This window comes from Canis lupus, chromosome 14 (assembly GCF_003254725.2).
Source record: "Canis lupus dingo isolate Sandy chromosome 14, ASM325472v2, whole genome shotgun sequence".
Classification (NCBI taxonomy): Eukaryota; Metazoa; Chordata; class Mammalia; order Carnivora; family Canidae; genus Canis; species Canis lupus.
This window is the reverse complement of record NC_064256.1, coordinates 44,070,713-44,095,084: the sequence shown is the minus strand read 5'-3', so window position 1 is coordinate 44,095,084 and position 24,372 is coordinate 44,070,713. Positions and strand designations below refer to the sequence as shown.

The 24,372-nt window shown below is 41.4% G+C and overlaps 1 protein-coding gene across 4 annotated transcripts in view; it reads right to left on the bottom strand.

Annotated features, from left to right (window-relative positions):
• Nucleotides 1-806: 806 nt before the first annotated feature.
• Nucleotides 807-24,372, bottom strand: part of PPP1R17 (protein phosphatase 1 regulatory subunit 17) — a 43,739-nt gene continuing 20,173 nt past the window's right edge. Inside the window, exons 1-5 of one of the 4 annotated variants that reach the window (XM_025464553.3) lie at nucleotides 20,345-20,524; nucleotides 14,949-15,055; nucleotides 10,565-10,717; nucleotides 8,833-8,985; nucleotides 807-2,036 (exon numbers count right to left, since the gene is read on the bottom strand). In XM_025464553.3, coding sequence (XP_025320338.3) covers nucleotides 1,957-2,036; nucleotides 8,833-8,985; nucleotides 10,565-10,717; nucleotides 14,949-15,055; nucleotides 20,345-20,484 — 633 coding nt within the window. In that variant the 5' untranslated portion in view covers nucleotides 20,485-20,524 and the 3' untranslated portion in view covers nucleotides 807-1,956. Of the gene's footprint in view, nucleotides 2,037-8,832; nucleotides 8,986-10,564; nucleotides 10,718-14,948; nucleotides 15,056-20,344; nucleotides 20,548-24,372 lie in introns of those variants that run through there. The other 3 variants (XM_035698658.2, XM_049093776.1, XM_035698659.2) reach the window with 3 other exon arrangements.

The following is a 24,372-nucleotide window of genomic DNA, read 5'->3' as shown; positions in this document are numbered from 1 at the left end:
TGTCTATACAATGGCTAGTCTACTCTCCACATGCCCAGAAATCAGAAATGGGTTGGGCTTTCCCAGACTGGCCATTAAGTTTATTGCATATATCCTACAGCCACAGCTGCAGGACGCACCATGCTTATCAGCAAATCTGATAGCATAAGACTCCATCTGTGTTTTTCTAGCGAGAATCATTTGGTAAAAATTACTGCCGGTGGTGATATAATCCTATTATATACATTAATTGCTTCCAGCTTCTTAAAGAATTTATGGTGGCCTGTTGCACCACTTATGCCTAAAACAAGAGCCTGGCCACATCTTATTCGCTCCACCCCCCCCCCCCCCCATGATTGAGGCCATCAGAAGTGAAAGGGGAGCCCTGGGATCAAAGAGGCAAGAAGTCATTAGGAATATCAAGTGTGGGTCTTCCCTAGGAGCTCTAAACCCAAATGTGAAGACTGGCCAGGAAAGTCAGCAGGTGACATACTCCAGGTGGGGCAGAGGGTGAACTGGAGAATGTGTGCTCCTTCTAAAAGGACACCTACTGCCCAGCATCAGCTGATAGTTGTCATGCTTCCAATCAAACCCAAGGTTGTCAGATCTTGAGGTGTTTTTCTAAGAGAATCTGGAAATCTAGAATCTTACACAAATTCTTCTGATTGAATTGTTACATATTAATGGCTGATTCAGACATTTTTAAGCCTATGTGGGTCAAAACCAAACCAAACAAATCAATCAATCCTGTGATTCTCTTTTGCAACCTCTTCTCATTATATTTGTAAGTAAATAATTTTTAGAAGAAATGCACCAGGATATAAAGATCTGGTTAGAAGCATTTTTATTACCAGCAGTGTCCTACATCTTTCCCACATTTGTGAGAAAGACAGCCTCTTGGAGCCAGGGTGTATACAGAGCTTTGAAATTACCACTTTCAGGCAAGATCTGTTTGAATATCCACCTTTCTTTTTTTTAACAACAATTTTTGCCTTTCCCCATGTCCATGATCTGGTGATAAGGCCCTCCTGCAAAGGCTTCCCATGGCATCCACAGATAGCAGGCTGGGGTAGGTGTTACATAGAGGTTCTTGCTCAGTAGCAAACTCTGCATCTTTCCTTCCCATCCAAGAAAGCATATGAGGGTCTAAGTAAGTGAGAATGCTAAAAATATAGGAGTGGCCTTCCACTGGCCTTAATTTTTTAAGAAGTAAATTCATCTCAAACAATATCCTACCTATCATTAGTAATGGTTCACTTGTGACACAGCTCACAGATTTCGGGACAACATGGTTAAGAGATGTTTTAAAAAATGAAAACAAATAGGATATAATTGTAAGCGTCTCAGTAGACCAGCACTCCTTATCTCTGGTATTTTCAGCCAAGGCATGGTTGGTTGGGTTGACTCCTCCAGTTCATTCACCTTTATGGTATCAGTAACAAGGGCCTTAGAAATGTCACCAGAGACACATGCTCTTGAAGAAAGATAAAGAGATAAAAGACCATGTTCTCCAAAGCAATCAGTGAGTCTGTACCCAAACATTCTCACCTCCTTAAATGGCAACAGGGAGTCCCCACTTGAACTGCTATTTGGATGATGTGAAGTCAAGTCCTGCCCACCAGCATAAACCAAGAAAAATAGCACTTCCATGCTGTTCTTGTTCTTTGCTCCATAGATTGATCCAGAAGATGCAGAAGCTGTGCACTAGAGCTTTCCCTGTTACCTCCTAATTTAGAAGGATCTGTTTCCTTTCCACTGCTTTAGAAAATGACAACTCAAGAGGCGGGAATAGAAACCAGATTCAAGAAAGAGGAAAGAGACAAGGAGGTGACTGGCAATCTGATATAGTATGCCTCTTGGGGGAAAGGTGTCTGGATCTCAAAGGCAAAATGAGAGCAGAAGCAAGTCTATTTTTTTTCTAGGTCACCACAGGGAACCAATCTAACCTATTTACAGGTGGTCTCAGGGGAACTCTCTTTAAATAGCTATCTTGTCACCATCCTTTTCGTCATCTTCCATGATCACCTTGGGTCCTTCATCCCTGAGCAGTGTCACACCTGCAAAACAAAGCACCAATCTGCAATTAAGTGCCTCTAATTAAAATATTAGACAACCTTTCTGCGTAGACACAGCACACAGGAGCATGGCAACCCAGAAACCCTTTAGCATCTGCAGAGCCAAGAGTTAAAGGTGCCAACTGAGTGAGGGAGTGGAATGCCTTTGGCCCGCCCAGAGGAGCTAGGACTCAATGAGGCAGCATTCTGGTGACCAGAAGCCCCTCAACCTAGGAGTTAGAGGCAACTTTTACCTCTGGTTTATAGTCTGCGTTTAAGCTTACAGCACAGGAGGATGAAAACAAACAGGTTTGGGAGTCCACTTGTTGTGGACCTCTTATTCTGCTACTCCCTCAGTCTGTGTTGGGCCATTTAACACTTTCACACCTGAATTTTCCTGGATATAAAATGAGCATGCTGGTTTTGTGCCAATTGAAGGAGAAGTGCAGACAGTGTTGAGTGCAGCATCACCCTGTGAGCACCAAGTCCCTTCCCGTTCCTTTCACATTAGCTAGTTCAGTTCTTTGAAAAGAAGGGTCACTCATATGTGGAATATAAGAAAATAGTGAAAGGGACCATAAGAGAAGGGGGAAAACTGAGTGGGGAAAAATTAGAGAGGGAGACAAACCATGAGAGACTCCTAACTCTGGAAAACAAACAGAAGGGGAGGTGGGTGGGGGATGAGGTGACTGGGTGACGGGCCCTAAGAAGGGCACACAATGAGATGAGCACTGGGTATTATACTATATGTTGGCAAATTGAATTTAAATACAATGAAATAAAATAATTAAAAAATTAAGAAAAGAATGGGTCAGTAGCATGAAACCAAAATTAAATACATTTTACTAACATCTGGGGGAAATATCGAGCTGAGGCTCTGAACATGCCATTCCTGAATGTCAGTACTGGTAGGTGATAAAGTTTAAAATGTTCAAAGGAAAAGGAGAAATTTAAGAAAGTGCTGTGAGTTTTAATAAAGTTCTGTGGTGGCAATTTAAAAAAGTTGTTTTTTATTTTGAGATGATTCTTTTTCTTCTTTGAGGGGTTAAAATATCCTTTCTTTTCTGAAATTTTAGGAGCATCAAGTGTTTTTTTTTTTTTTTAGCATCCTTACTACACAGAATTCAAAGTTGCTATTCCTATGTTGGGCTCCAATATATTTTGCTTTTTAAAAGCTTGCTGGTTGTTGAACTTTAGAAGACTGAGCACAATATTCTGGACTGATCAGCCCAGTTAAGACCATCCAAGGAGGTCTGGGTGGTTCTGCTCATCCTGTCAATTGTAAAGTAGGGTCATTATAATAAAAAGATAAAGGAAGCTATGGTTCAAGGCCAGTCCTCCATGATTTCTGTCCATCCACTTCAGCCAACCACCACTGCCTTGCATCGCCCCCACCGTCTCATAATTAGAGACCTTTCAGTTCATTAAGCATTTCATAAAGATCTAAACATGAGGGTAGAAAGCTGTGCACCACAAGAGGCCTTTTTACAACACTGGACTCCATTCAACAGCAGCAAATTAATGAAAACTATGTGTTGATCTTAATGACTATTCATTTGATTCAGTTCCTAGTTTGTTCATATGGGTTGTTTTTTTTTTTTAACCAATTAGCAGATATTTATTGGAGGAGAAAAACAATTTCAAGAGTCTGGTTGAAACTGAGAATTTTGCATAAATCACTTATGAAACACAGTGGGAGATATTTTCTCTTCTACCAGCTGCAAAGAGGTTTGGATTTTCATTTGGAAAGAAGGTTAGCATGGGAAGAGAACAGAGAGTTAACTATGCTAAGTCCCCAAACTTACTATCCTAATTCTCTTTGATATCTTTTCACATTAAGCCAAATTTGAGTTGATTCAAAGTAGGCAAGAGCATTTAAATTCCCAGATCCCAGTCAACTTTCTGATTATTTGGGGTATCCTTGAAACCTAGTCAGATGAGCATCTGGGTCAAAAAAAAAAAAAAAAAGTCCTGGGATTTCAGGGAAGGGAGGATCCTGTTTAGCCATCAAGGTCAACCCTTCCCAAAGTAGGCTAGGCTTTCCACAGGGACGTGGGAGATCTTTAAGTAGAAAGTGAACTAATATTTATATTAGTAGAATTAAGCATTATTTTTAGCATCTTACAATGAAGAATACATATGGTAGCTCATGAAAATCCTGATTTCATGGCTGTGACTGTGCAGGGTGAAGCTGAAATCAGTAGCATGTATGTCATCACTGTATTTTTACTCTTGATAGTTCAAATCATCAACTTTGTTCCTTTGAAGATGAGTGAGGTTTGATAAACATGGGTAGTTTAACCCAGCCTTGATCCTCTGTTCTCCTGGGGGAAACAGAGACATGTCATTGAAGGAATGAGGTCTAGAGCCAGAAAGTTTTGCCTTAACTTGGTGGCCATTTAACTTTGAGCAAGTCACTTAACCTGTCTGAGCTTCAGTTTATTCATCTGCGAAACTGGAGGAAAAATAAATCCTATCTCCCTCAGGGAGTGATGCTGCCGGGTAGATTTAGACCAATATTCATTTATGCTTCAAGCACACTTTTACATGAACCTCCATTAAAGCACATATCACATTGTAGGAATCATTGGGTAATATATCCATCTCCCCTACCAAACCTTCAGGTTCTTAAAGGGTATTCTATGATCTATCAAAGGGTATGGGGTACAGTAGGGATTTAGAAAATGTCAGTTTCTACCTTTCTACTCTCTGTGTAGGAGTTTATGGAACTTGGCTGTTCGTTAGAACCAGGTATGTTTTTAAGGCCAAAGCTGTCAGTCCCAAGTCTCTAAGGGTCAACCAATTAAACTTGCAGCAAGCTGTTTTAGGCCATGATCCCATTCAGAGCTGGTCACCTGCATTAAAGATGTATGCCTCTGATCTAAGGGAGCTGAGGCTAAGACACCACCTGTCTTGGTAAGCCACATGAGAGAGAACACTCTTCCCAGCAGAATAGAAGCGGTGTCACTTTCAAAGGACATAACAGTCCCCTTTCTACAAGTACATTATTGAGCTTTGATCTCCAAATATTCATAGCTTATGGGCCAATTATCCAACAGGCTTTGCTTCAGTGCTTCTGGCCTCATTATTCTTTACTTTCTTTGGCTCCCTTTGCCACAGACCTTAACTAAAGACTTCTTTTTCTTTTAAGCAAGTCTAGGCTACTCAGATCTCACTAATCACAACCCAGTACACCCTGCCATGTAGTCACCAAGATGGGGGGCCCTGGAAAATGTGGGCCAAGTTGGGAACAAACCTTGGGTTGGCAAGGAAGCCAGAGATGACTCCTCACTGAGGAGTTGTCTGGCAGTTGGAACTTGTCAAATAAGCTCATTAACCTAGGGGAATGAAGGTAGTTAGCAAGAGATTTAGAAGAGAGAGATAATCCTCGTCCAGTCTTCAGTTGCCAAGGGCTAATGAGAGGAGATGTCTCCAGAGTGCATTTGTCTGTGAGTTCCTCTCAACACCCTTATTAGAACCAATATGAGTCTCTCTGAACATCTGCCGAAGGCTCTATCCTTATCAGCTTAACTAGCATTTCTATTACTGCCAAATCTTTAGATACTAAAAGGCTCTTCAAAAATAAAGTGCTCCAGCTAATATGCTAATAAAAACTAGACTCATAGAACAACATCTATAATTGCAAATATAACACAGAGATTTGCTGATTCAAAGAATTCCATAATGTGATTAGAGTCCACGGATATACAGCCTCTCTCTCCAGCTCTGTGTACTTCACCTTGTTTGAGAAACATTTTTTTCATTCAACTGGGAAGCTGCTCTCTGAAGATATAGATATTATGATGCAGGCAGCATCCGTTGCCAGATAAATAGAGCTCAACATTTTAGGAAGTACCCTGAATCAGTAGATTTATATGGAGAGGCAAAACATTGCGGCTAGGAAGATTCTCACCTTTAGAAATGGTTTAATTCATCTCAAGGAATATAAGGTTGGGAGAATGGAGGGGAACTAACATTTATTGAAGACTTTCAAAAATCCAGGATCTGTGCTAAGTGCTTTATGTGCTTTATTTAATTATGTTAACAATCCTGGGAGACAGATTTTTCGGTCTTCCTTTCAGAGATGGATGAAATGAAGGAGGCTCTTTTGTTTGTGCTAGTTGCCCAGGGTCACAAAGCTAGAATGAGCAAAACCAGAGATTAAATTTAGACCTTTCTGACTCCAAAGTCCATCTTTAATGCTGTGTGCTACGGTGACTCTCTGTCCATACATATTTTTGTTTTAGTCTTCCCCTAGGAAGGACTTCCCCTTCCCCTAGTCTTCCCCTAGGAGGACTTCAATAAAAACAAATACAAGAATGGGTAAGAAACAGGGTCTCCTAATGAAGAACTTGGAACTGCAGAATTGTGATTGCCAAATAGAATATCAAATCCATAGATACTAATTGAGCATTGCTATATAGAAGGGACTGGACTAGATGTCAAGGTTAATATCAGCAACATAGAGCAACCGCAGACCAGTTCTCATGAATTCATCAAATGTAAGTCAATGTAAAGAACAGCTGTAGCTGTTCTTAGAAACAAAAGCCGTAAAAGACTACGCTGGAAGAGATGACAAAGTTTGTTATTGGCCTGCCCATGTCTACTACAGAGTTAGTTCGGAATAGAAAAGGATCATTTTGGACCTAGAGGAGTCTTTTAGCAGAGACTTTGAGCTGACTGTCTTGAAAGGTGACTGGAAGCAGGACAGAGGCAGAGCTTGGGGGAAAAGCGTGATGGGTTGGAGGATCAGTGCAGTAGGGATGCTTGTAGCTCGCAAACAGCATGTTTGAGGCAGTTCAGATCCTGCCAGTTGGTCCTCGATCTATTTCTCCAGAGAAGTCCCTCCTTATGCTCCAGTCCTCCTTGCTTGGCTCTGCCCCACAGAAATCAGTAGCCCTTGTCTGCTGCACCTGACTGCCTATTCATGATGTCTTCTTCTGAGCCTTCTTTCCATTTTTTTCTTTATTAAATAAAACAATGGGGAAACATAGTTCTATAATGACAAAATCTCATCTCCTCCCAAAGTGTCCCTTCTGGATTACCCTAGTGCTGCAAGTCCCAACTATACCACAGTACGGTAAAAAGTTGTCCACAGGTGAGACAGCCCTGGATTCAAGCCTCAGCTCTATGACATCATGGGGTTTAATCTTGAACATAATTTGGTCCATTTATCTGTCCATCTAATCATCCCGTTATCAATCCATCAAGCAGCCAAGCAGCTATCCATCCATCAATGCCATCCACAGAAGACTTTAAGTGACTTACATTCTTTCAGTGTCTTTATCTATATAGGGAATTAATAGCTACTTTCTTGTGCTATTCAGCTGATTTTAAAAAATCTGTGAGACATACCAAACTCAGTACCTAATATTTAGTAGGCTCTCCATAAACATTAGTACATTTTCTTCCCTGCCACTCCTCTCCAAATATCTATATAAAAGACACACATACACCCCCCCACACACACACACACCCACACACATACTCAGTCTTATTATAGTCTAATAATGACCATATACTTCTTATTCCCTAATATCCACATGAAATTCTCAGGAATAAGACTATGTTCACATACTGGCTGCTGTAAAGCCTTGTGCACAGACTTCAGCAAGATTTTTGGGTTTGATTTGACACATGTTAAGATAGCTCTCATTAAGATGATACTTTCAGGATCAAAAAATATAAAATCTTGCCATTTGCAATTGTGGGTGGAACTAGAAGGTATTATGCTAAGCGAAATAAGTCAGAGAAAGACAATTATCATATGATCTCACTCATGTGGAATTTAAGAAACAAAATAGAAAATCATAGGAGAAGACAGGGAAAAATAAAACAAGATGAAATCAGACAGGGAGATAAACCATAAGAGACTCTTAATCATAAGAAATGAATTGAGGGTTGCTGGAGGGGAGGTGGTGGAGGATATGGGGTAACTAGGTGATGGATATTAAGTAGAGCATGTGATATAATGAGCACTGGGTGTTATGTAAGATTGATGAATTACTGACCTCTACCTCTGAAACTAATAAAACATTATATGTTAATTAATTGAATTTAAATTTAAAAATAAACATTTTTATTTTGGGAATTTTCAAAATAGACAGAAGTACATAATTAATAATTATTAACATTTTATCAGTTTTGTTTTACCTAGTTGTCTTTATTTTTCATTTTGTAAAGCAAATTCCCTATAACACGTCTGTATGTATCTCTAACACTAAAAGCTTTTTAAAACCATAACTAAACTGTCATTATCATACCTAACAAAATTAACCATAAATACTCAATTACATCTGAAAAAAAAAGGTGATATTTTCAGAGATCATGTCTATAGTTTGTTACTAAAGTTAGCTCTCACTATTTCCGCATCTCCCTTTCTCTCCCTCTCCCTCTCTCTCTTGTTTTGAAGACTTGGTCAGTATATCCAGCCAGGTGTCTTGGGAGAATCAGCCATCAGTAGTAGGGTGCATGATCCACAGAAGGCTGGGGAAGAGGGTATTCCAGCTCTTTTCAAGGACCCACTGACATTTCTATTTCATTGGCTCAGTGAATCTGACCAGTTCTGCTGAAGCATGAGTAATGCTTTGAACCTCCCCAGCTCCAAGTCAGCCCTGGGGGAGCTGCCAGTGAAGGTAAGCCTGAAAGGCAGCATAAATGCTGCTCCCCCCACAGAGCGCTTCTGTGTGACACAGATTGCTGGGCCAGGACAGAGGCCATGCCCGTGGCACCTCCAGATGGTAAGGCTCTTGACCTGTTCCCATCACCCCCTGCAAATACCTTGCACCAGCTCTTTTACCTGCTGCAAAGGGGGACACGTGCAGGGCAGGTGTGTCTTTTCTCCTTGGTTTTTTCTGGTCCAGGTCAGAGTTATGAAGAGCTGGACTCATTTTGCCCTTTGGGTGTATCTCTTGAATGTCGTAGCTTTTAATTAAATGTTCTGAAAGCACACCTGCATGGTTAGGGGAACAGAGGGAGAAACAGGGTCAAATACATACATCCTATACATAAGGTCTATGCATTCATGTTTGCACACATACCTAGTGATGGTAATCAATATATCTTTCAGACTTATTTTAAGAAAAGCTTTTTTATATTAGGAATTAGTATTTATTGAAGTGACACAAAGGGTTTTGCAGGCCTGATTTTATTTTAGCCTTACAAAGCCCCGAGGAATTTAATATTACGACCACCATCACACATCTGAGGAAAGTGAGGCAAAGAAATGTGCCCACGGTAACACAGCTCGCAGGGGTCAGAGCCAGGAAGCGAGCCCAGGTCTGTCCACCTCTGGGGTCCATCCTCCTTAGGGCAATGGATCATTTGCTGCTCTGCAAGCCACATGCTACGGTCTTCGGTGACTTGCCACCTTCTCACCTCTCTCCCATGTGAAATTTCTCTCCAACGTTTAGCAACTCTCTGCAAACAATCTCCTCAATCCAACTGTCCACGATTCACTGCCCAGGCTGAGCTCCCAGGGTCCTTCTGTAAGGACCTCATTACAGCCTTCCTGCTCACTGCATATTTCAGCCATTTACATGCTTCCATTATTTCTTATAAAACTGAAAGCTCGGGATCCCTGGGTGGCGCAGTGGTTTGGCGCCTGCCTTTGGCCCAGGGCGCGATCCTGGAGACCTGGGATCGAATCCCACGTCGGGCTCCCGGTGCATGGAGCCTGCTTCTCCCTCCGCCTGTGTCTCTGCCTCTCTCTCTCTCTCTCTCTCTGTGTGACTATCATAAATAAATAAAAATTTAAAAAAATATATCCCTGATAATTAAAATAAATAAATAAATAAATAAATAAATAAATAAATAAATAAATAAAACTGAAAGCTCTTTCCCAGAAAGCTCAGTGTTCTCTTTGTTTTGTATCCCTCCAAGTGGGCTGTGAGTGGAGAGGACACTAAATAAATGGCCCAAAGGGAAGGAGAAAAGGAAATAAGAACAGATCAAACATTGGGGAAATGAGAGAGTCCCACATCACACACAAAGTTGTTATAGGGACACATTAGCTGTTCCCTAAACCATTTTGCTTTTCTGCTGGACACACAGCTGGGCTACCCTTTTCAGCCTCCCTTGCTGTCAGGTGAGGTTTGTGATGGAAGGAAGTGATATGTGTCACTTCCGGGCCTGCCAGTCTTCCATTCTGTTCTTCCCGCCATCCCCCGCCCCGCCCCTGTGCCCCTCATCCCCATGCCTGCTGGATGCTGATGCTCATGGTGACTTTGAAATCCAGGTGCTGGTGATGTCCAGATTGCCATCAGCCAGAGTCCCTGTAATTACTGTTTGGAGAAGAACCTGCCTCCTCAACTCACACTAGTGATGACTGAAAAAAACCTTGTGTTGTGCCACTAACAATTTGGAATTCATTTGTTATAGCAGCTGACCTTATTGTAACGAAGACAGATGAAGGACTAGTACCCGTGATTTAAAAACACCCACATATTTAAGGAAAAAGTTGTAAGACCAATGTGATCTAGTGGCAATGGTTCCCCTTTACAGACATGCAAACTGACCTCGTTGCCCTTTACCTGGTATAAAAGGTGGGATGTGCAGTGCTGGTGTATCTTTCCTCCTCGGTTTTTTTTGCTCTGACTCAACATTCAGGGCCACCTGTACATTTTTCCCCTTTCTTGGCTTCTTATTGAGATCACAGTCTTTAATGAGCTGGTCTGAAAGGTCATCTGATTTTGATAGGATGCAAAGAAAAAAAAAAGATAACATGAGTAAAGGAACTGGTTGGTTTTCAATTACTTGCAGAAGCCATTTGGTCTGAAAAAAGAAAAATATTTATATATTTTGGCTTAGTCTACAGAGGACTTTAGTAGTCTTGCACAAATACATATAATAAAACAGAAAACTAGAATAGTCTGTAAAATTTCAAATAAAGAAAGCTCAAATGGACGGATAATCAAAATGAAGAACTTTAAAATATAGTTAGGCAAGGCACAGAGTGGGTTTGAGTTAAATTTTTTTTTTTAAGATTTTATTTATTTATTCATGAGAGACACAGAGAGAGAGCAAGAGAGGCAGAGGCACAGGCAGAGGGAGAAGCAGGCCCCATGCAGGGAGCCCGACGTGGGACTCGACCCCGGGGCCCCAGGATCATGCCCCGGGGCCGAAGGCAGGCGCCAAACCTGCTGAGCTACTCAGGGATCCCTTGAGTTAAATTTCTGATAGAACAGATTCTCTGTGCTAAACGCTCTTTCTTAATTTCCTTTGATCAAGGTTTCGTCTCTTGAAGACTCCATGGGCCAGTAGGGAACCCAGAATGCTCTTCAGTCTTGTAGTAACAAATTCTTCACCCTCCTTCATGTCTGGGGCCCGCTGGGTCATGCTGACCATGCACATTTGCCTTCAGTAGTGGTGTCTTCATTCACTTCCCCACTGCCGTTGCAATTCTCCTATTTGCTCATTCTCACTCCAGATCCTCTTGTCTTCTTACTCAGCTCTTTACCTTTCTCAGTCCCTGGAGCTTGTAAAGCTGGAATTCTACATCATGTCCATCAGATGTCAGTGTGAGTGATGAAACCAATCTGATCATTTCTCGCCCACGAAAGTATTTTCTCTGTTCCATCTGACTCCTTGATGCTTTTGCTGCTGATGTGCTTCCCTGAGCTTCTCTATGGTTGTTCTAGACAATGACATTTGCTTGTTCTATAATGGCTTGTCTCCTGCTTTTGACAGAGCCTTCTTGGAGATTATTATATTCTTTTGATATTTTTATTCTTAATAGCCTCTACCTCCAATAAATGCATATTGAATGGATTTAAGTGGAGTAGACTGATCTGAGTTCAGTTGATGACGTTATCACTTGTTAGATCTGAAAACTTGGGTCTTAATTTCAAGAAACTTAATATTGCTTCACCTTTTAAAGTGGAGATAATATTAAATCAGTGTGTGTGTGTGTCTGTGTGTATGACAGAGAGAGAGAGGACTAAATTTGTTAATGTTGGCAAAGCAGTTGTTTCAGTTGATGTATTTCAGATCCTCAAAAGAATGTTCACTCTGGTCATTGCTCAGCCCCTAACCTCTTATAAGGTTCAAAGAAAAGCCCACCTTCCTGCCCCATCTCATAAGTCTTTCCCAGTCCTTGGTGTCCTTTCTCATTTTCAAGATATCCACAGGATTTTTGCTCATGTAACACCTTTTTATTCATATGTCTTTCTGCCTTCTTTGATGGCAGATATCTTGTGTTTTATCTCCTTACAGAAATTAATAGATATCTGTTGAATGTATGCTTAAATGAATAAACTCAAACATGTTATAGGTAAGGAAATAGTCTGTTAGGGTTCAAAGAAGCTACAAAAAAATGGAGTTATCTATCTTCTCTGGAAACTCACTAAGGCCTGGCTACAGTCTGGTACTTCTACAACTGTGAATGGATTTTCAGAAATTCAGAAATTAAATGGATCTTTTCAGCCATTTTTCTTTCCTTCCTTCCTTCCTTCCTTCCTTCCTTCCTTCCTTCCTTCCTTCCTTCCTTCCTTCCTCCTTCCTTCCTTCCTTCCTTCCTTCCTTCCTTCCTTCCTTCCTTCTTCTCTCTCTCTCTTTTTTTTTTTTTTAGATTTATTTATTTTAGAGAGAGAGAGTGCACAAGTGATGAGGAGCAGAGGGAGAGAATCTTCAAGCAGACTCCCTACTGAGTGAGGAGTCTGATGTGGGGCTCCATCGCAGGACTCCAAGGATCATAACCTGAGCTGAAATTAAGAGTCAGGTGCTTAACCAACTGAGGCACCCGGGTGTCCCTCTCTCTGTTTCTTTTTTATAAAAATATCTGGGTCAGTGTCTTTAAAACATGGAGGTTTAAATGTGCCAAACATGTTCACTTCAGTTTTGTGGGTCTAGCTATATCCTGTGTCACTCAAAATGTATTTATTCAACAAACATTGATGAAGCTCCTCCTCGATGCCAGGCCTTAAACGAGATTCTAGGACTAAAAAGACAAATGAATGGTTCTTCCTTTCAAGTTGCTAGGGTCTATTGAGCTTTATATCTGGACGGTCCTTTGTTTTATATACTCAGTATGCATGAGAAACCTACCATTAGAAATACTTAGCAACCATACATTATTATGCCTGCATCCTCCAAAGATCACAATACACAATCAGAAAATCAAATAGCATCATTTCCTTCAGCCATATGTAATAGAAATACATATTTCCTTTCAGCTAAAGGATTTGAATAATTCAACCCAATCATTTCCATTTAATAAGCATCTATTGAGATCATACTATATGTAAGGTACTTAATCATATGCTTTTAAGTGTACAGATACAAAAAAAGAGGTGAGGGGAAATCCCTTGAATATTGCTTATATACTAGATGATTTCATATCCTTCTAGTGTGTGGGAATGACAAACACTTTCTCTGGTTCATCAATGCTTGTGTTTTCCAGTTGTCAAATATTCATAGCACACCCTAAATATATTATCTTGTTTAGTTCTCACACTAAGCCCACAAGGAAGTATACTATTATCCCCAATTTGCAGATGAGGAAAATGAGATTTAGAAGGCAAGATGAAAGGCTAAAAGTCACATTACTGGCAGGTTATGGCATCAGGAGTAAGCCCAGGCTCTTGGGACTACGTTTCATTTTTACTATTATTATTTTTCACTTAAAAATTTTTTTATTTAAATTCAAGTTAGTTAACGTATACTGTATTATTAGTTTCAGGGCTAGAATTTAGTGATTCATTGGTTGCATAGAACACCCAGTGCTTATCACATCACATACCCTTCTTTTTTTAAAAAAAAAAGAAAAGATTTTATTTATTTATTCGAGAGAGAGAGGCAGAGAGAGAAGCAGAGAGAGAAGCAGGCTCCACACAGGGAGCCTGACATGGGATTTGATCCTGGGTCTTCCGGATCAGGCCCCGGGCCAAAGGTGGCACTAAACCGCTGAGCCACCCGGGCTGCCCTCACACGGCCTTTTTAATATTCATCATCCAGTTACCCCATCCCCCTATGTTTTTCAACGCTTGACTGAAAATGAAATTTTAAAAATTTGTTGCCACGCATCACAGTTAATTTCCCCCTATATCATACTTACCACAGACATTTGTTGAATGAATGAATATCACTCAGACTGAGTGCTGCCCAGCTGTGGGATCTCTGGAAGTATAGGTTGGGTAGGGACCAGTCATGGGTCACCATTTCACCCTAAAATCCAACTCAGTGCACAGTACAGAGAGCAAGACATTTGCTTCAATTTTGACTTTTACTTTAATTGCACTTTTTCCCACTTTTGGAGAAATCTTGAACATAAACTATCTTGATGGCAAATGGGGAGAGAGGAGAGGAGGGGGGGAGTCATAACCAAGCAAGACATAAACAAAGGCTATGAATATGCAAAAGGCCCATCCATCAAAAGTCTGAGTGTCTCATTTTTAGAAATGGGTAGAGGCAGAAATGTTTCTGGTATTTTCATTACAAAGGTTATGCAAAAAGTCAGTTCTGGAAAGGAAACAGATTGACAATAAAGCAGAAAAAGGCTATTTAAAATTCTGTCTTGATAGGCAAAGAGAGATATTTGAAATATTTTATTGGCACTGCACATGGGGTTTAAGTGTGCCGGCAAATACTGGAAACAAGCTCTGCTGACACATTCCATTTATTGCCTCAAAAATGCTCTGCCTGGGACTCTGTCAGACCCCCCAAAAAAGGACAATGCCTTTTCTCTCTTTTTTTAACCTTAATGAACCTCTCTACAGTGCTTCAGCTAATATTTACAGGGCAGACCCTGCAAAGCCATGCTATTTGCCTGTCCATCTGGTGTTGGCTGTCACCAGAAGGCACAAACGATCAGGTTTCTGGGAGTCTCCCTCTGACTTGCCTGCAAACCGAATGGCAAGAGAATGACAGAGACATCTCCTTTCTGACTTCCACTACTGACATTCACCCTGGAGCATTTACCTAAGGGGTCACAATGAGGGTCTAGCTTGTCCAGTCTGTCTTCTGAGAGCTCCAATGGCTGCATTTGCTCAGTGGACATCATCGAAGGAGGTATTTCTTCCCCAGCACTACAGGAATATAGGAACAGGACCATTAGTATGTCTTCTGTTCATTTGTTCACGTTTTAAATAAGCATATTTATTGAGCACTTACTATTGCATTCCCAATTTAATCCTATTTTTCAAATCTGCCTCTTGTACTTACCTACTAGGAACTCTAACTTAAGATTAAGTTAAAATAAATGAAACACACACATACACACAGATTTATTGGTAATCACCATGCATCAAATATTCAATATTTATCCTCTTTCAGAAACGCCGTGGGAGTTTCAGAATGAATACTTGTCAATTCTGAATTAGATATGAGTTAGCTGAGAATTAAAAAAAAATGTTGATTAAATCTTGTCTATATTGTCTGTTGAGTTCTGTGAAATAGGATTATTATGCCCACTTTGCAGATGAAGGAACCGAGGATCAGAAAATACAATTAATTAATGTAGTCACACAATTATTAAATAGCCAAGATCCAAGTTATTAAATAGCCTGGATCCAAATCCAGTTCTGAAGACTCATTAGACACCCAAGACTCTCCAACAGTGATTCCTTTGAATCCAAATTGAACCAAGCTTCTGGGTCTCTATTGCATGTAACATACAAGTGTATACATTACATGCTATAAAATAGCTATAAAATATAGGATATAGTATACAAATATATAAAATAACTACAAGATATAGCATGTAATATATAAATGTATAATATAAAATAACTCTAATGAGCTTTCCTCTCTATCCATATTCTAGGTTGTAGAGATGTTGGTAGGAAAAACTCTAGCTCTTGAAATGGATCCCTATTATTTTCTCCCTAGAGACTTCTGACATTAGAGCAAATCTGTTTCCCCTTCTCTCATTTTTCCTAAACCACAAATCCATTGAACTTCTCAGAGCTATTAGTTGTAGTCATTGTCCAGGAGGAGTGGAAATCCAGAATGGACATGTGTCAGGTCTGAATGAGAAACGCATTAGTTGAGATTTATAGAATCCAATTCTGTATCTTTTAGTTTATTACTCATGTCCTATCATTATAAGAATGCTTAGAGAGGAATAAGATTAAAATGACCCAAACTGATCCTCTTTTCTTGAGATTCCTGGATTACTGGCATGTGGATGAACACAAAGGTGAATTGCGTTAATATTTCAGGCTCGTAGACTTAGTTGTCTTCTGAAGAATAAGCCAGTTTTCTCCGGGTAGGCTGGAGGGCCTCTCCCACTACGAGCTGGATGACTGCATAGCAAATGGAGCTATTAACAGATTACTTGAGCCCAGCTTTTAGTGTCACCCAGTAGACTGATTATACTGAGTGACTTTAGCAGAAATCAATTCTGACCATTGTTTTAGTTTTTGTATTGAGACTGCCAACTCCCCAGGACCATAAGGAAGTATGCTGTTCACCTGGGTGGCTAACCACGGCCTGCTTGAGTGGAGAAGAAAGCTTTGGGACTCCCAGTCGGGATGACTGGGCTCAGCACGGAGGTCTAGAGGCAAAGTTACAGCCTCAAGTAGGGCCTGAGCACCTACTTAACCGATCTTCCACCTTTTTGGGTAGAAAGTCGTGGGCTCTGTCATTGACTTGATGCTGTAAATCACTCCATGGAGGACCTAGTCAAGAAATACTCATTCTCCAGAAGGAGAACTGAAGCTCAAAGAGATTGAAGTGATACTATTAGTTGCACATGTGGAGTCAGTGTGATCTTTTGAACCCAGGCCTGCTTTAGGTCCTACCTGGCAATGGGCCCCCTCTCCTTTCCTCCAACAGCAGTAAGCTGTTCTTTGTACTTGGGTCATATGGGCTGCTCCTGTGCTCAATCGCGGGTTATTTAATTTGAATCTAAGTTTTCGGGTTCCAATGGATCTAGATAAAATCTCAGCTCTCTAACTAAAAAGCTGTATGACTTTGATGAAGTAGCTACAGCGTCATGGTGGAGTGAGGTAATTGGAGCCCAAGTATGATATAATCATATTTGCCCTTTCTGCCTACAAGCTATAGCTGTTATGATAGAATGAGCAAAGGCTAGCATCTTTGTGGTGCACCCACAGATGGACACCCAGGAATGTAGGTCCCTGTCTGTCCCCCTATCCCATTCTTACCTTCCCTTTTCTTATCTGTAACATAGAGATAATAGTATGTACCTGACAGTTACCATAAAGGTTAAACAGAACAGCTCCCTTCTTCGCACGTTGCAGGTACTGAGTACATGGCAGTCATTGTTCTGTAACATTAGTGTTACCATAGCATGTGACTTAGCGAATGAAGACCTGCTTGTATAACCAAAAAGTACCAAAAAAAAAAATCAAATCTTTCATTTTCATCCAGATGCTGGGCCACAGGAGGGCCAGGCTTCATCTGAACAAAACGGCTTTCAGAGTCCTGGACTTGAGAGAGGGAAGCCTGCCCTTGGCAAGTGAATTGTGCAAGTGTGGAAGTCCCTGGACAAGGCGAGGAGACGTGCTTATTTCCCAAGATAGCCCCTTAGTGTCCACGGGGGGGGAAACAACACTATTTTCAACCAGTGTGACTGCAAGAATGCTGGTGATGGACTGGCAAGCCTCCGTTGGCTACAGGGCTGAGAGATGGTTTGCAGATTTGGGACTTTTATAGCACAAAAATACCCTGTGCTGGCGGGGTCACGTTTTGCCCAGGGGATTAAAAGATACTTATATCGTAGATGATGTCACTAAGGTCTCCTGGGCAGAAAAGCTGCACACAAAGAAAGGAACAAATACTCTAGGAGAGAGAGGTCTGGTTTAGCATCACCTTATTAGTAACTGTCCTCTTACTTGCGTGTTGAATGTTAGTATAAGATAATTGGGTCTCCCTATCCCCTCCACATTCCTCTCCTCAGTAAGAAGAGGTGCTCTTTAAGAGTGAGCCACTGTAAGACACCAGCCAGTCTAATTCTTGAGCTAAGAAGTGGAATATTTCCACCTATGATTCCTGACCTTATCCATGCTTTCTTTTCCTTAATTCAGCCTCCCCACCCCAAGCCCAGGCCAGGGGACCCTGCCCTCCCTCGTCTTGCTGCCCTGGAAGTTTTCATCATCTCCCAGAACAACTTGCTGTAATTTGGGAACTTCTGAAGCTCGAGCTCTTTCTTTCGTACCCAAAGACCTGGTCCCTTGGGTCTTCAGATTCCACCCAGGAGGCTGGGGACTGTCAAGGTGCCTTGTGGGTATTACATAACTGAACATAAACTGTTCTCTCCTGCAAAGGTTAACATTCGTTCTCGTGCTGTTTCCTGGGTGTTCAGTGTAGTCTCTGAATTTTAACACTCACACAGTGATGGTTTGGATGGTATCAGGCTGCCTACCCTCACCTGAGAAGCCCGGAGCCACAGGAGCTGTGGAAATCGGGACATTTGTGACACCCTTCAGAGGGAAGCAGGAATCACCACAATCGCACGCACTACTTCCATAGCAAAAATCTGAACGCCTGCACCAAATGATGTGATTAAAGACCACACCAAGATTCATCTCCTCTCAGCTCAGGTCTTGCTACCGAACAAATTTATGTTGAACTTAACCACAACAACAAACTTCTGGTTTTCAGAATTTTTTCAGATTTCTCCATTAGAGAGTAAAGGCTGGTGGATCTGTACTAACTTTCTCAATGTTTGAGAGCGTGAGGGTGGCTTGTGAGGGTGGCTTGGTGTAGCACGTACAAGAAGGAAACCAACGACGTGGTTTCAGGGGTCTGAGGTTTAACCAACGACGTGGTTTCAGGGGTCTGAGGTTTTCAGGAGCCTGATACTAAACTCTAGCAATTTCCTCTTGCTAATTTTTACTTTTCACAAGGGACAAGTCTTTTTTCCCCCCACAGAGAGACACTTGCAAATGCAAATACCACTGAGGGAGGAGATCTATTAACTGACATCACACAGTACACAAGGTCAGCTGTGCATTTAATGATAAGAGTCACTTTCTCTTTTGAGAACAGGAACTGGGAGATCAGGGGCCTGGGAAGGACCTCCACCACTTTGTGGAAGGACAGACCGGCCAAGGCAGGCTGCTGAAGCCGAAGGGGGAGCCGCCTCCAGGAGCGCAGCGCCAGCTCCTCCTTTAGGGCAGTTATACCAGTTCCTCAGCTAAATAACATTGGTCAGTTCAGTCTGAGGTCAGAAGTGGGTCTGGCCACTTTGTCCTTTCTCTTAATACCCAGTAGGATTCTTGGTTGGATGTTAGAATATGAAGTTTAACTCAAGGTCACTGACTGCAAGCATTTGGTGCAATATGGGGTGGAAGAAGCAAATGTTTGGTTACTTGCGCCACTCCCTAGCTGAGCGAACTTGGGAAAGTGGTACGTCCTCCTGGAAACTTAGTTTCCACATCTGTAAAATGGGCTGATGGTGGCTCTTCTCCAGGATTGAAAGTATTCACGATACAGCGTGTGTAAAGCTTCCAACCCAGATTGCTGCGCATGCTGGCACTTGAAGAAGTGTAGGTTGCTTTGTTTGTTTTCGCTGCCCTCCCCTTGGGTTTACAACATGTATATCTCAACTGAACCACTGGAACCAGGTCCTTGCCCCATCTCTGGCTTCCTCTGAAGCTAATAATGAGATTAGAGCAATCCAAGTTACAAGCCAAGGGCAGGACACCCCTTTCCAAGTCTGGGGAACATGGTGTTACTGACTCTCAGGAGCGAGCTGACACTTCGCCTAGTCATGATGAAATTCTAAAAAACTCTAAAGAATTTCCCCAAAGTAATCATCTCTGGATTTACTTGATGGAATAAAAAATGAGAAGGTTATGTCCACAGCTCAATGTGGCGTCTGATTATGTAAAATTCATATCCTTTGTCACATCTCTTTCTAACTAGAGGATTTAATTCAGGTCAAAAAGTACTACGGTGTAAAATCAAGTTTGTTCATTAAAAGACTAAATTTGCAGTATTCCTCGAGGAGTGACTCTTACTTGAAGTAGGGCATGGAAAGGTTTCTTTGGTAAGCCCATTCTCCCCAGCCTTAGAAGATAAGCCTCCCACACTGTGCGGATATGCGGATACACCACCGTTCTCGAAATTTAGTAACCTAATTTTTGAGAGCTGTGATTTTCACGAAATCCGGGACTCTACTTCTCTTAGAAAACATGTCTTGAAGGTGACGACTTTTCCTGCTCCCCACCTAGCCCCAGTTTAGCCTGGCTCCACAAAACACACCCCTGCCCCGGCACCCCCTCCCCTCCCCTTGCTTCACCAGCAGCAGACCTCTTTGTCCCAGCAACCATAGAGAAGCTGTGACTTATTGGAAATTTGCTTTTCTTGCCACAAAAGTTTTTGGAGTAAAAATCTGAAGCACTTACCAATCAGCGCAGGTGCCGGGATAAGGCGAGAGATGGGGAGGGCAAGCCTCCTCCCTGAAGCTGGGCCGGCTTCTCTGCAGCAGTGGCTGCAGCCCGGCTCCAGCTCCTCTTATCAAGGGACCAGCTGCCTCTGTTGCCATGGGGATGCTCCGTTTCACAGGCGCCAGGGCAAGGGGGATGGAGAGGGAAGGAGGACTGATCTAGCTGCTGCTCCCGACTGCAATAATTGTCTATTTTGAAAACACAATACAGAATTGTGCTTTGAGTACCTCGTGTGCAAGGCTGAAGAGATCAGACAAGCCAGCTAGACCCTTCAATCTCTGAAACAACCCTATGGAGTAGGGTTTTTTTTTTGTTGTTGTTGTTGTTGTTGTTTGGCCTGACTGCAAATAGGGAAGGTGAGGCACAGATTACGTGACTTGCCCAAAAGACACCACAGTTAATTTTAACCCTCAAATCTACTTGAGATTAAATTCAAGACACTTTCACTCACCACCTGGGCCTCTCAGAGGTATCAGGGTGAGAAGAATAGCAATCGCTGGCATTTACTTAAGGCTTCCCATGTGCGAGGCACCCTTCTTTACACCTACTGACTCATTTCATCTTTGTAACACTCTTGCCAGAGAAGAGGCCGTCATCATCCGCATTTCACTGATGGGGGGCCGACTTGATAAATCATCTGCATAAGACCTCACTGTTAGAAAGTGGTAAGGCTAGAGTTTGAACTGGGCAATCGGAGGTAGAGGCCATGCTCCTAACCAATTGGTAGTACGGCTGACCAAAAAGAGCATTTTGGAGAGAACAGCCCAGAGAGAAGAAAGCAGCCATCACCATCTAGGTTGGGGTGTGGAGGCCAGGAAAAAGTTGTTGCTTCAGAGGAATGAAATCAAATGTTTTAATATGAGGAATTCACTCCAGGATGCTGAAGCAAGGCTGTGAGTGTGCTGTGCTGTCATACGGAGAGGCAGGCTCTGTGTTTGGGGCAAGTTCACTGGAGGAAATGTCCTATGCTGATCAGAGGAGCAGTTTAGAATCAGTGATCTGGGCATGAAGAGCTGGAAGGTTAGTGTAGGGGATGAAGTAGGGATCAGCCGGAGGGGCTTAAGTCCCCTGAGGGCAGCCAGAAGATCAGGGGCCAGTGATACCCAACAGCTAGTACTCACAGAAGAGGTATGAGTGGAATCCAGGCATGTGGGTTCCTCACCTTCCAAAGGCTGCATGCAGGGCAGATCTTGAGAAGTTCCTCACTGGCTTCAACACCTGTTAGTCACCAGTATTGAGTGGTTCATTCCCCCTTTCCATTTTCCAGCATCCCAGAAATAGGGCTGGGATGGTATTAAACTCATCCTGAGGTTGACTCCCAGGATTAGAATTTATTCAGAGGCCAAAGTCACAAATTGGCAGGGAGCAGGCTTCCTTGTTGGATCCAGTTTGTCTTGGTCCTTAGTGGAACATCCTTGTAAGAGATGAAAGCATTACCAAAAAGTAATGCTCCTGGCTAGAAAGGGGGGCTCTGGATGCTAAGAGAAAGTCCCTAGAAGCAGCTCTCTGTTCCCAACCATCTGCTTTATCTTCTTATCAACAGCCTTTTTGGCCAGTGGGTTAGCAGCATCTTTATTTCCAAACTTGAGTAGAAAAAATACACTTTATTTCCTAAACTCTTCACTTCTTTTTTAATATTAAACATTTTTTGAGATAATTTAGATTCACACACAGTTATAAGAAACAATACAGAGAAGCCTCCTGTACCCTTCAAGCAATTTCTTCCAATGGTACCAGTTTTGTAAAACTGGAGGACAGTATCTCAACTGGTATATTGGTATTGATACAGTCAAGATATAGGACAGTCCCATCACCACAAGAATTACTCATGTTGCTCTGCCTCCCATCCCATTCCTTATTCTCTTAGCTCCCACCCACTCCTTAACCCCTGCAACCTCTAACCCGTTCTCCATTTCTATATTGTTATTTCTAAAATGTTACTATACATGGAATCATACAGTACAATTTTTTTTGGATTTGACTTCTCCGCCCGCCCCCCCCGGCCCCCTGCCCCAGCCCAGCATTATTCCCGGTGATTCATCCAAGTTGTTCCTTTTTAATTGCTGCCTAATATTCCATGGTATGTACCAACATGTAAGCATTCACCTGTTGTAGGGCATCTGCATTGTTTCTAGTGTTTGGCTATTACAAATAAAGTTGTTAAAAAATTCATGTATAGACTTTTATATTAATGTGAATATTCATTTCTCTGGGATAAATGTCCAGGAGTGCAATTGGTGGCTAGTATGGCAGTTGCATGTTTAATTTTATAAGAAATTGCCAAACTGTTTTCCAGTGGCTCCACTGGAAATATAAAGTGGCTCCACTAATAATAAGTGGCTCCACCATTTTATATTTCCACCAGCCATTTATGAGTGATCCAGTTTCTCTGCCTACTTGCCAGTATTCAGTGTTATTATAATTGTTTAAAGTCATTCTTCTAGGCATATAGTGCTATCTCATGGTGGTTTTAACTTGTATTCCCCTGCAGACTGATGATGTTAAACCTCTTTTTGTGAGTTTATTTACCATCTTTATGTTTCTTTGGTGAAATGTCTCTTCATGTCTTTTGCTCATTTTCTAACTGGATTGTTTGTTTGTTTTTTTACTGTTGAGTTTTAAGAATTTCTTATGTATTCTAGATACTAGTCCTTTATAAGAAATATAGCTTGGCAAATGCTTTCTCCCAGTTTATGGTCTGTCTTTTCAAACTCCTAACAGAGTCTTTCACAGAGCAAAAGTGTTAAATTTATATTACGTCTCATTTACCAATACATTTATGAATAAATTTTAAAACATATATAGTTGAGAATATTTCTGAAGCTCTTCAGAAAAGCTGAAGTGTTAGGAATTTTAAAACACTCTTTTGTCACTTAATTTCCCCAACTCAAAGGGAATATTTCAAAGAAAGAAGAGAGTATGAATTGCTTACTTCCTTTTTGGATGGACATGTGTACTTATCCCAAGTTCAGGGTGTTGTGGTGGTGGTGTTTTTTTCCCAGGGCTTTCTACAAACACTTTAATTGATTATGCCCAACCCCCTTCCTCCTTTTAAGGCAGATGTAAACAGCAACTGAGATGGCAGATGGTAATGTAAATCTATACCTCAGAGAGCTCTAAATAACAGCTACATATGTGCAGTGTTGAAGTCATAGACCCCTTGGCCTACAAAGCTCCGAGTGTAAAGTGCAAGGAGCCATTGTGTCCATGACATGATTTGTAGGTCCAAGAGCCCCTGATGTGTGGCTCAATTGGCTTCTGGCTTCATTCCTGATGGATGGCTAATGGTAACTAGCTTTAAATGAATATATTTTCATTTTAATCACAAATATTCAATCTTTACGAATGAGAATGATCACAGTGATGAACATTTCCAGACAATTTATTTTAGTCAATAGCCTATCAAGTGTGCACTTGAAATATTTGCCTTCCAAAATCAATCTAAGGCAGTTTCTGTGTTGAGGGGTGATGGGACTCTAGTTTCCCAATCAAGGGACAGAGAGAGAGAGAGAAAGAGAGAGAGAGTGTGTGTGAAAGCAAGCTCACTGAAAATTTGCAGGCTGGTTTTATCCCAGACATCTTGCTAGATCTCTTTGGTTGTCTCTTTCAGCCATTAGAGAGGAGAAATAACTGTTTTAGATCAATATTTTCTGGTAAATAAATGTCTATGTCTTTGCTTTGGGCAGTTCTGAATACCTTTTAGCTCTAGGTAACAGAAGATTATTTGAATTAATCAATAAATTCTGATATCATTTATTCTCATTGGATTAAAAATGAAAAACATTCAACATTTCAGGAATTAACTACCAAATACTTAATAAGTGCTTATTGAAAAGAGAGATAATGTTATTTGTTTATTAGAAATAATTACAGATGTACATGAAATAAACAAAGAGATAGATATACTGTCTTTTGTGCTGTTGTTTGCTGGTTTCGCTAATTAGTGCTGACCTTATATAATGCCTTGGGAAGTATTCCTTTTTCTT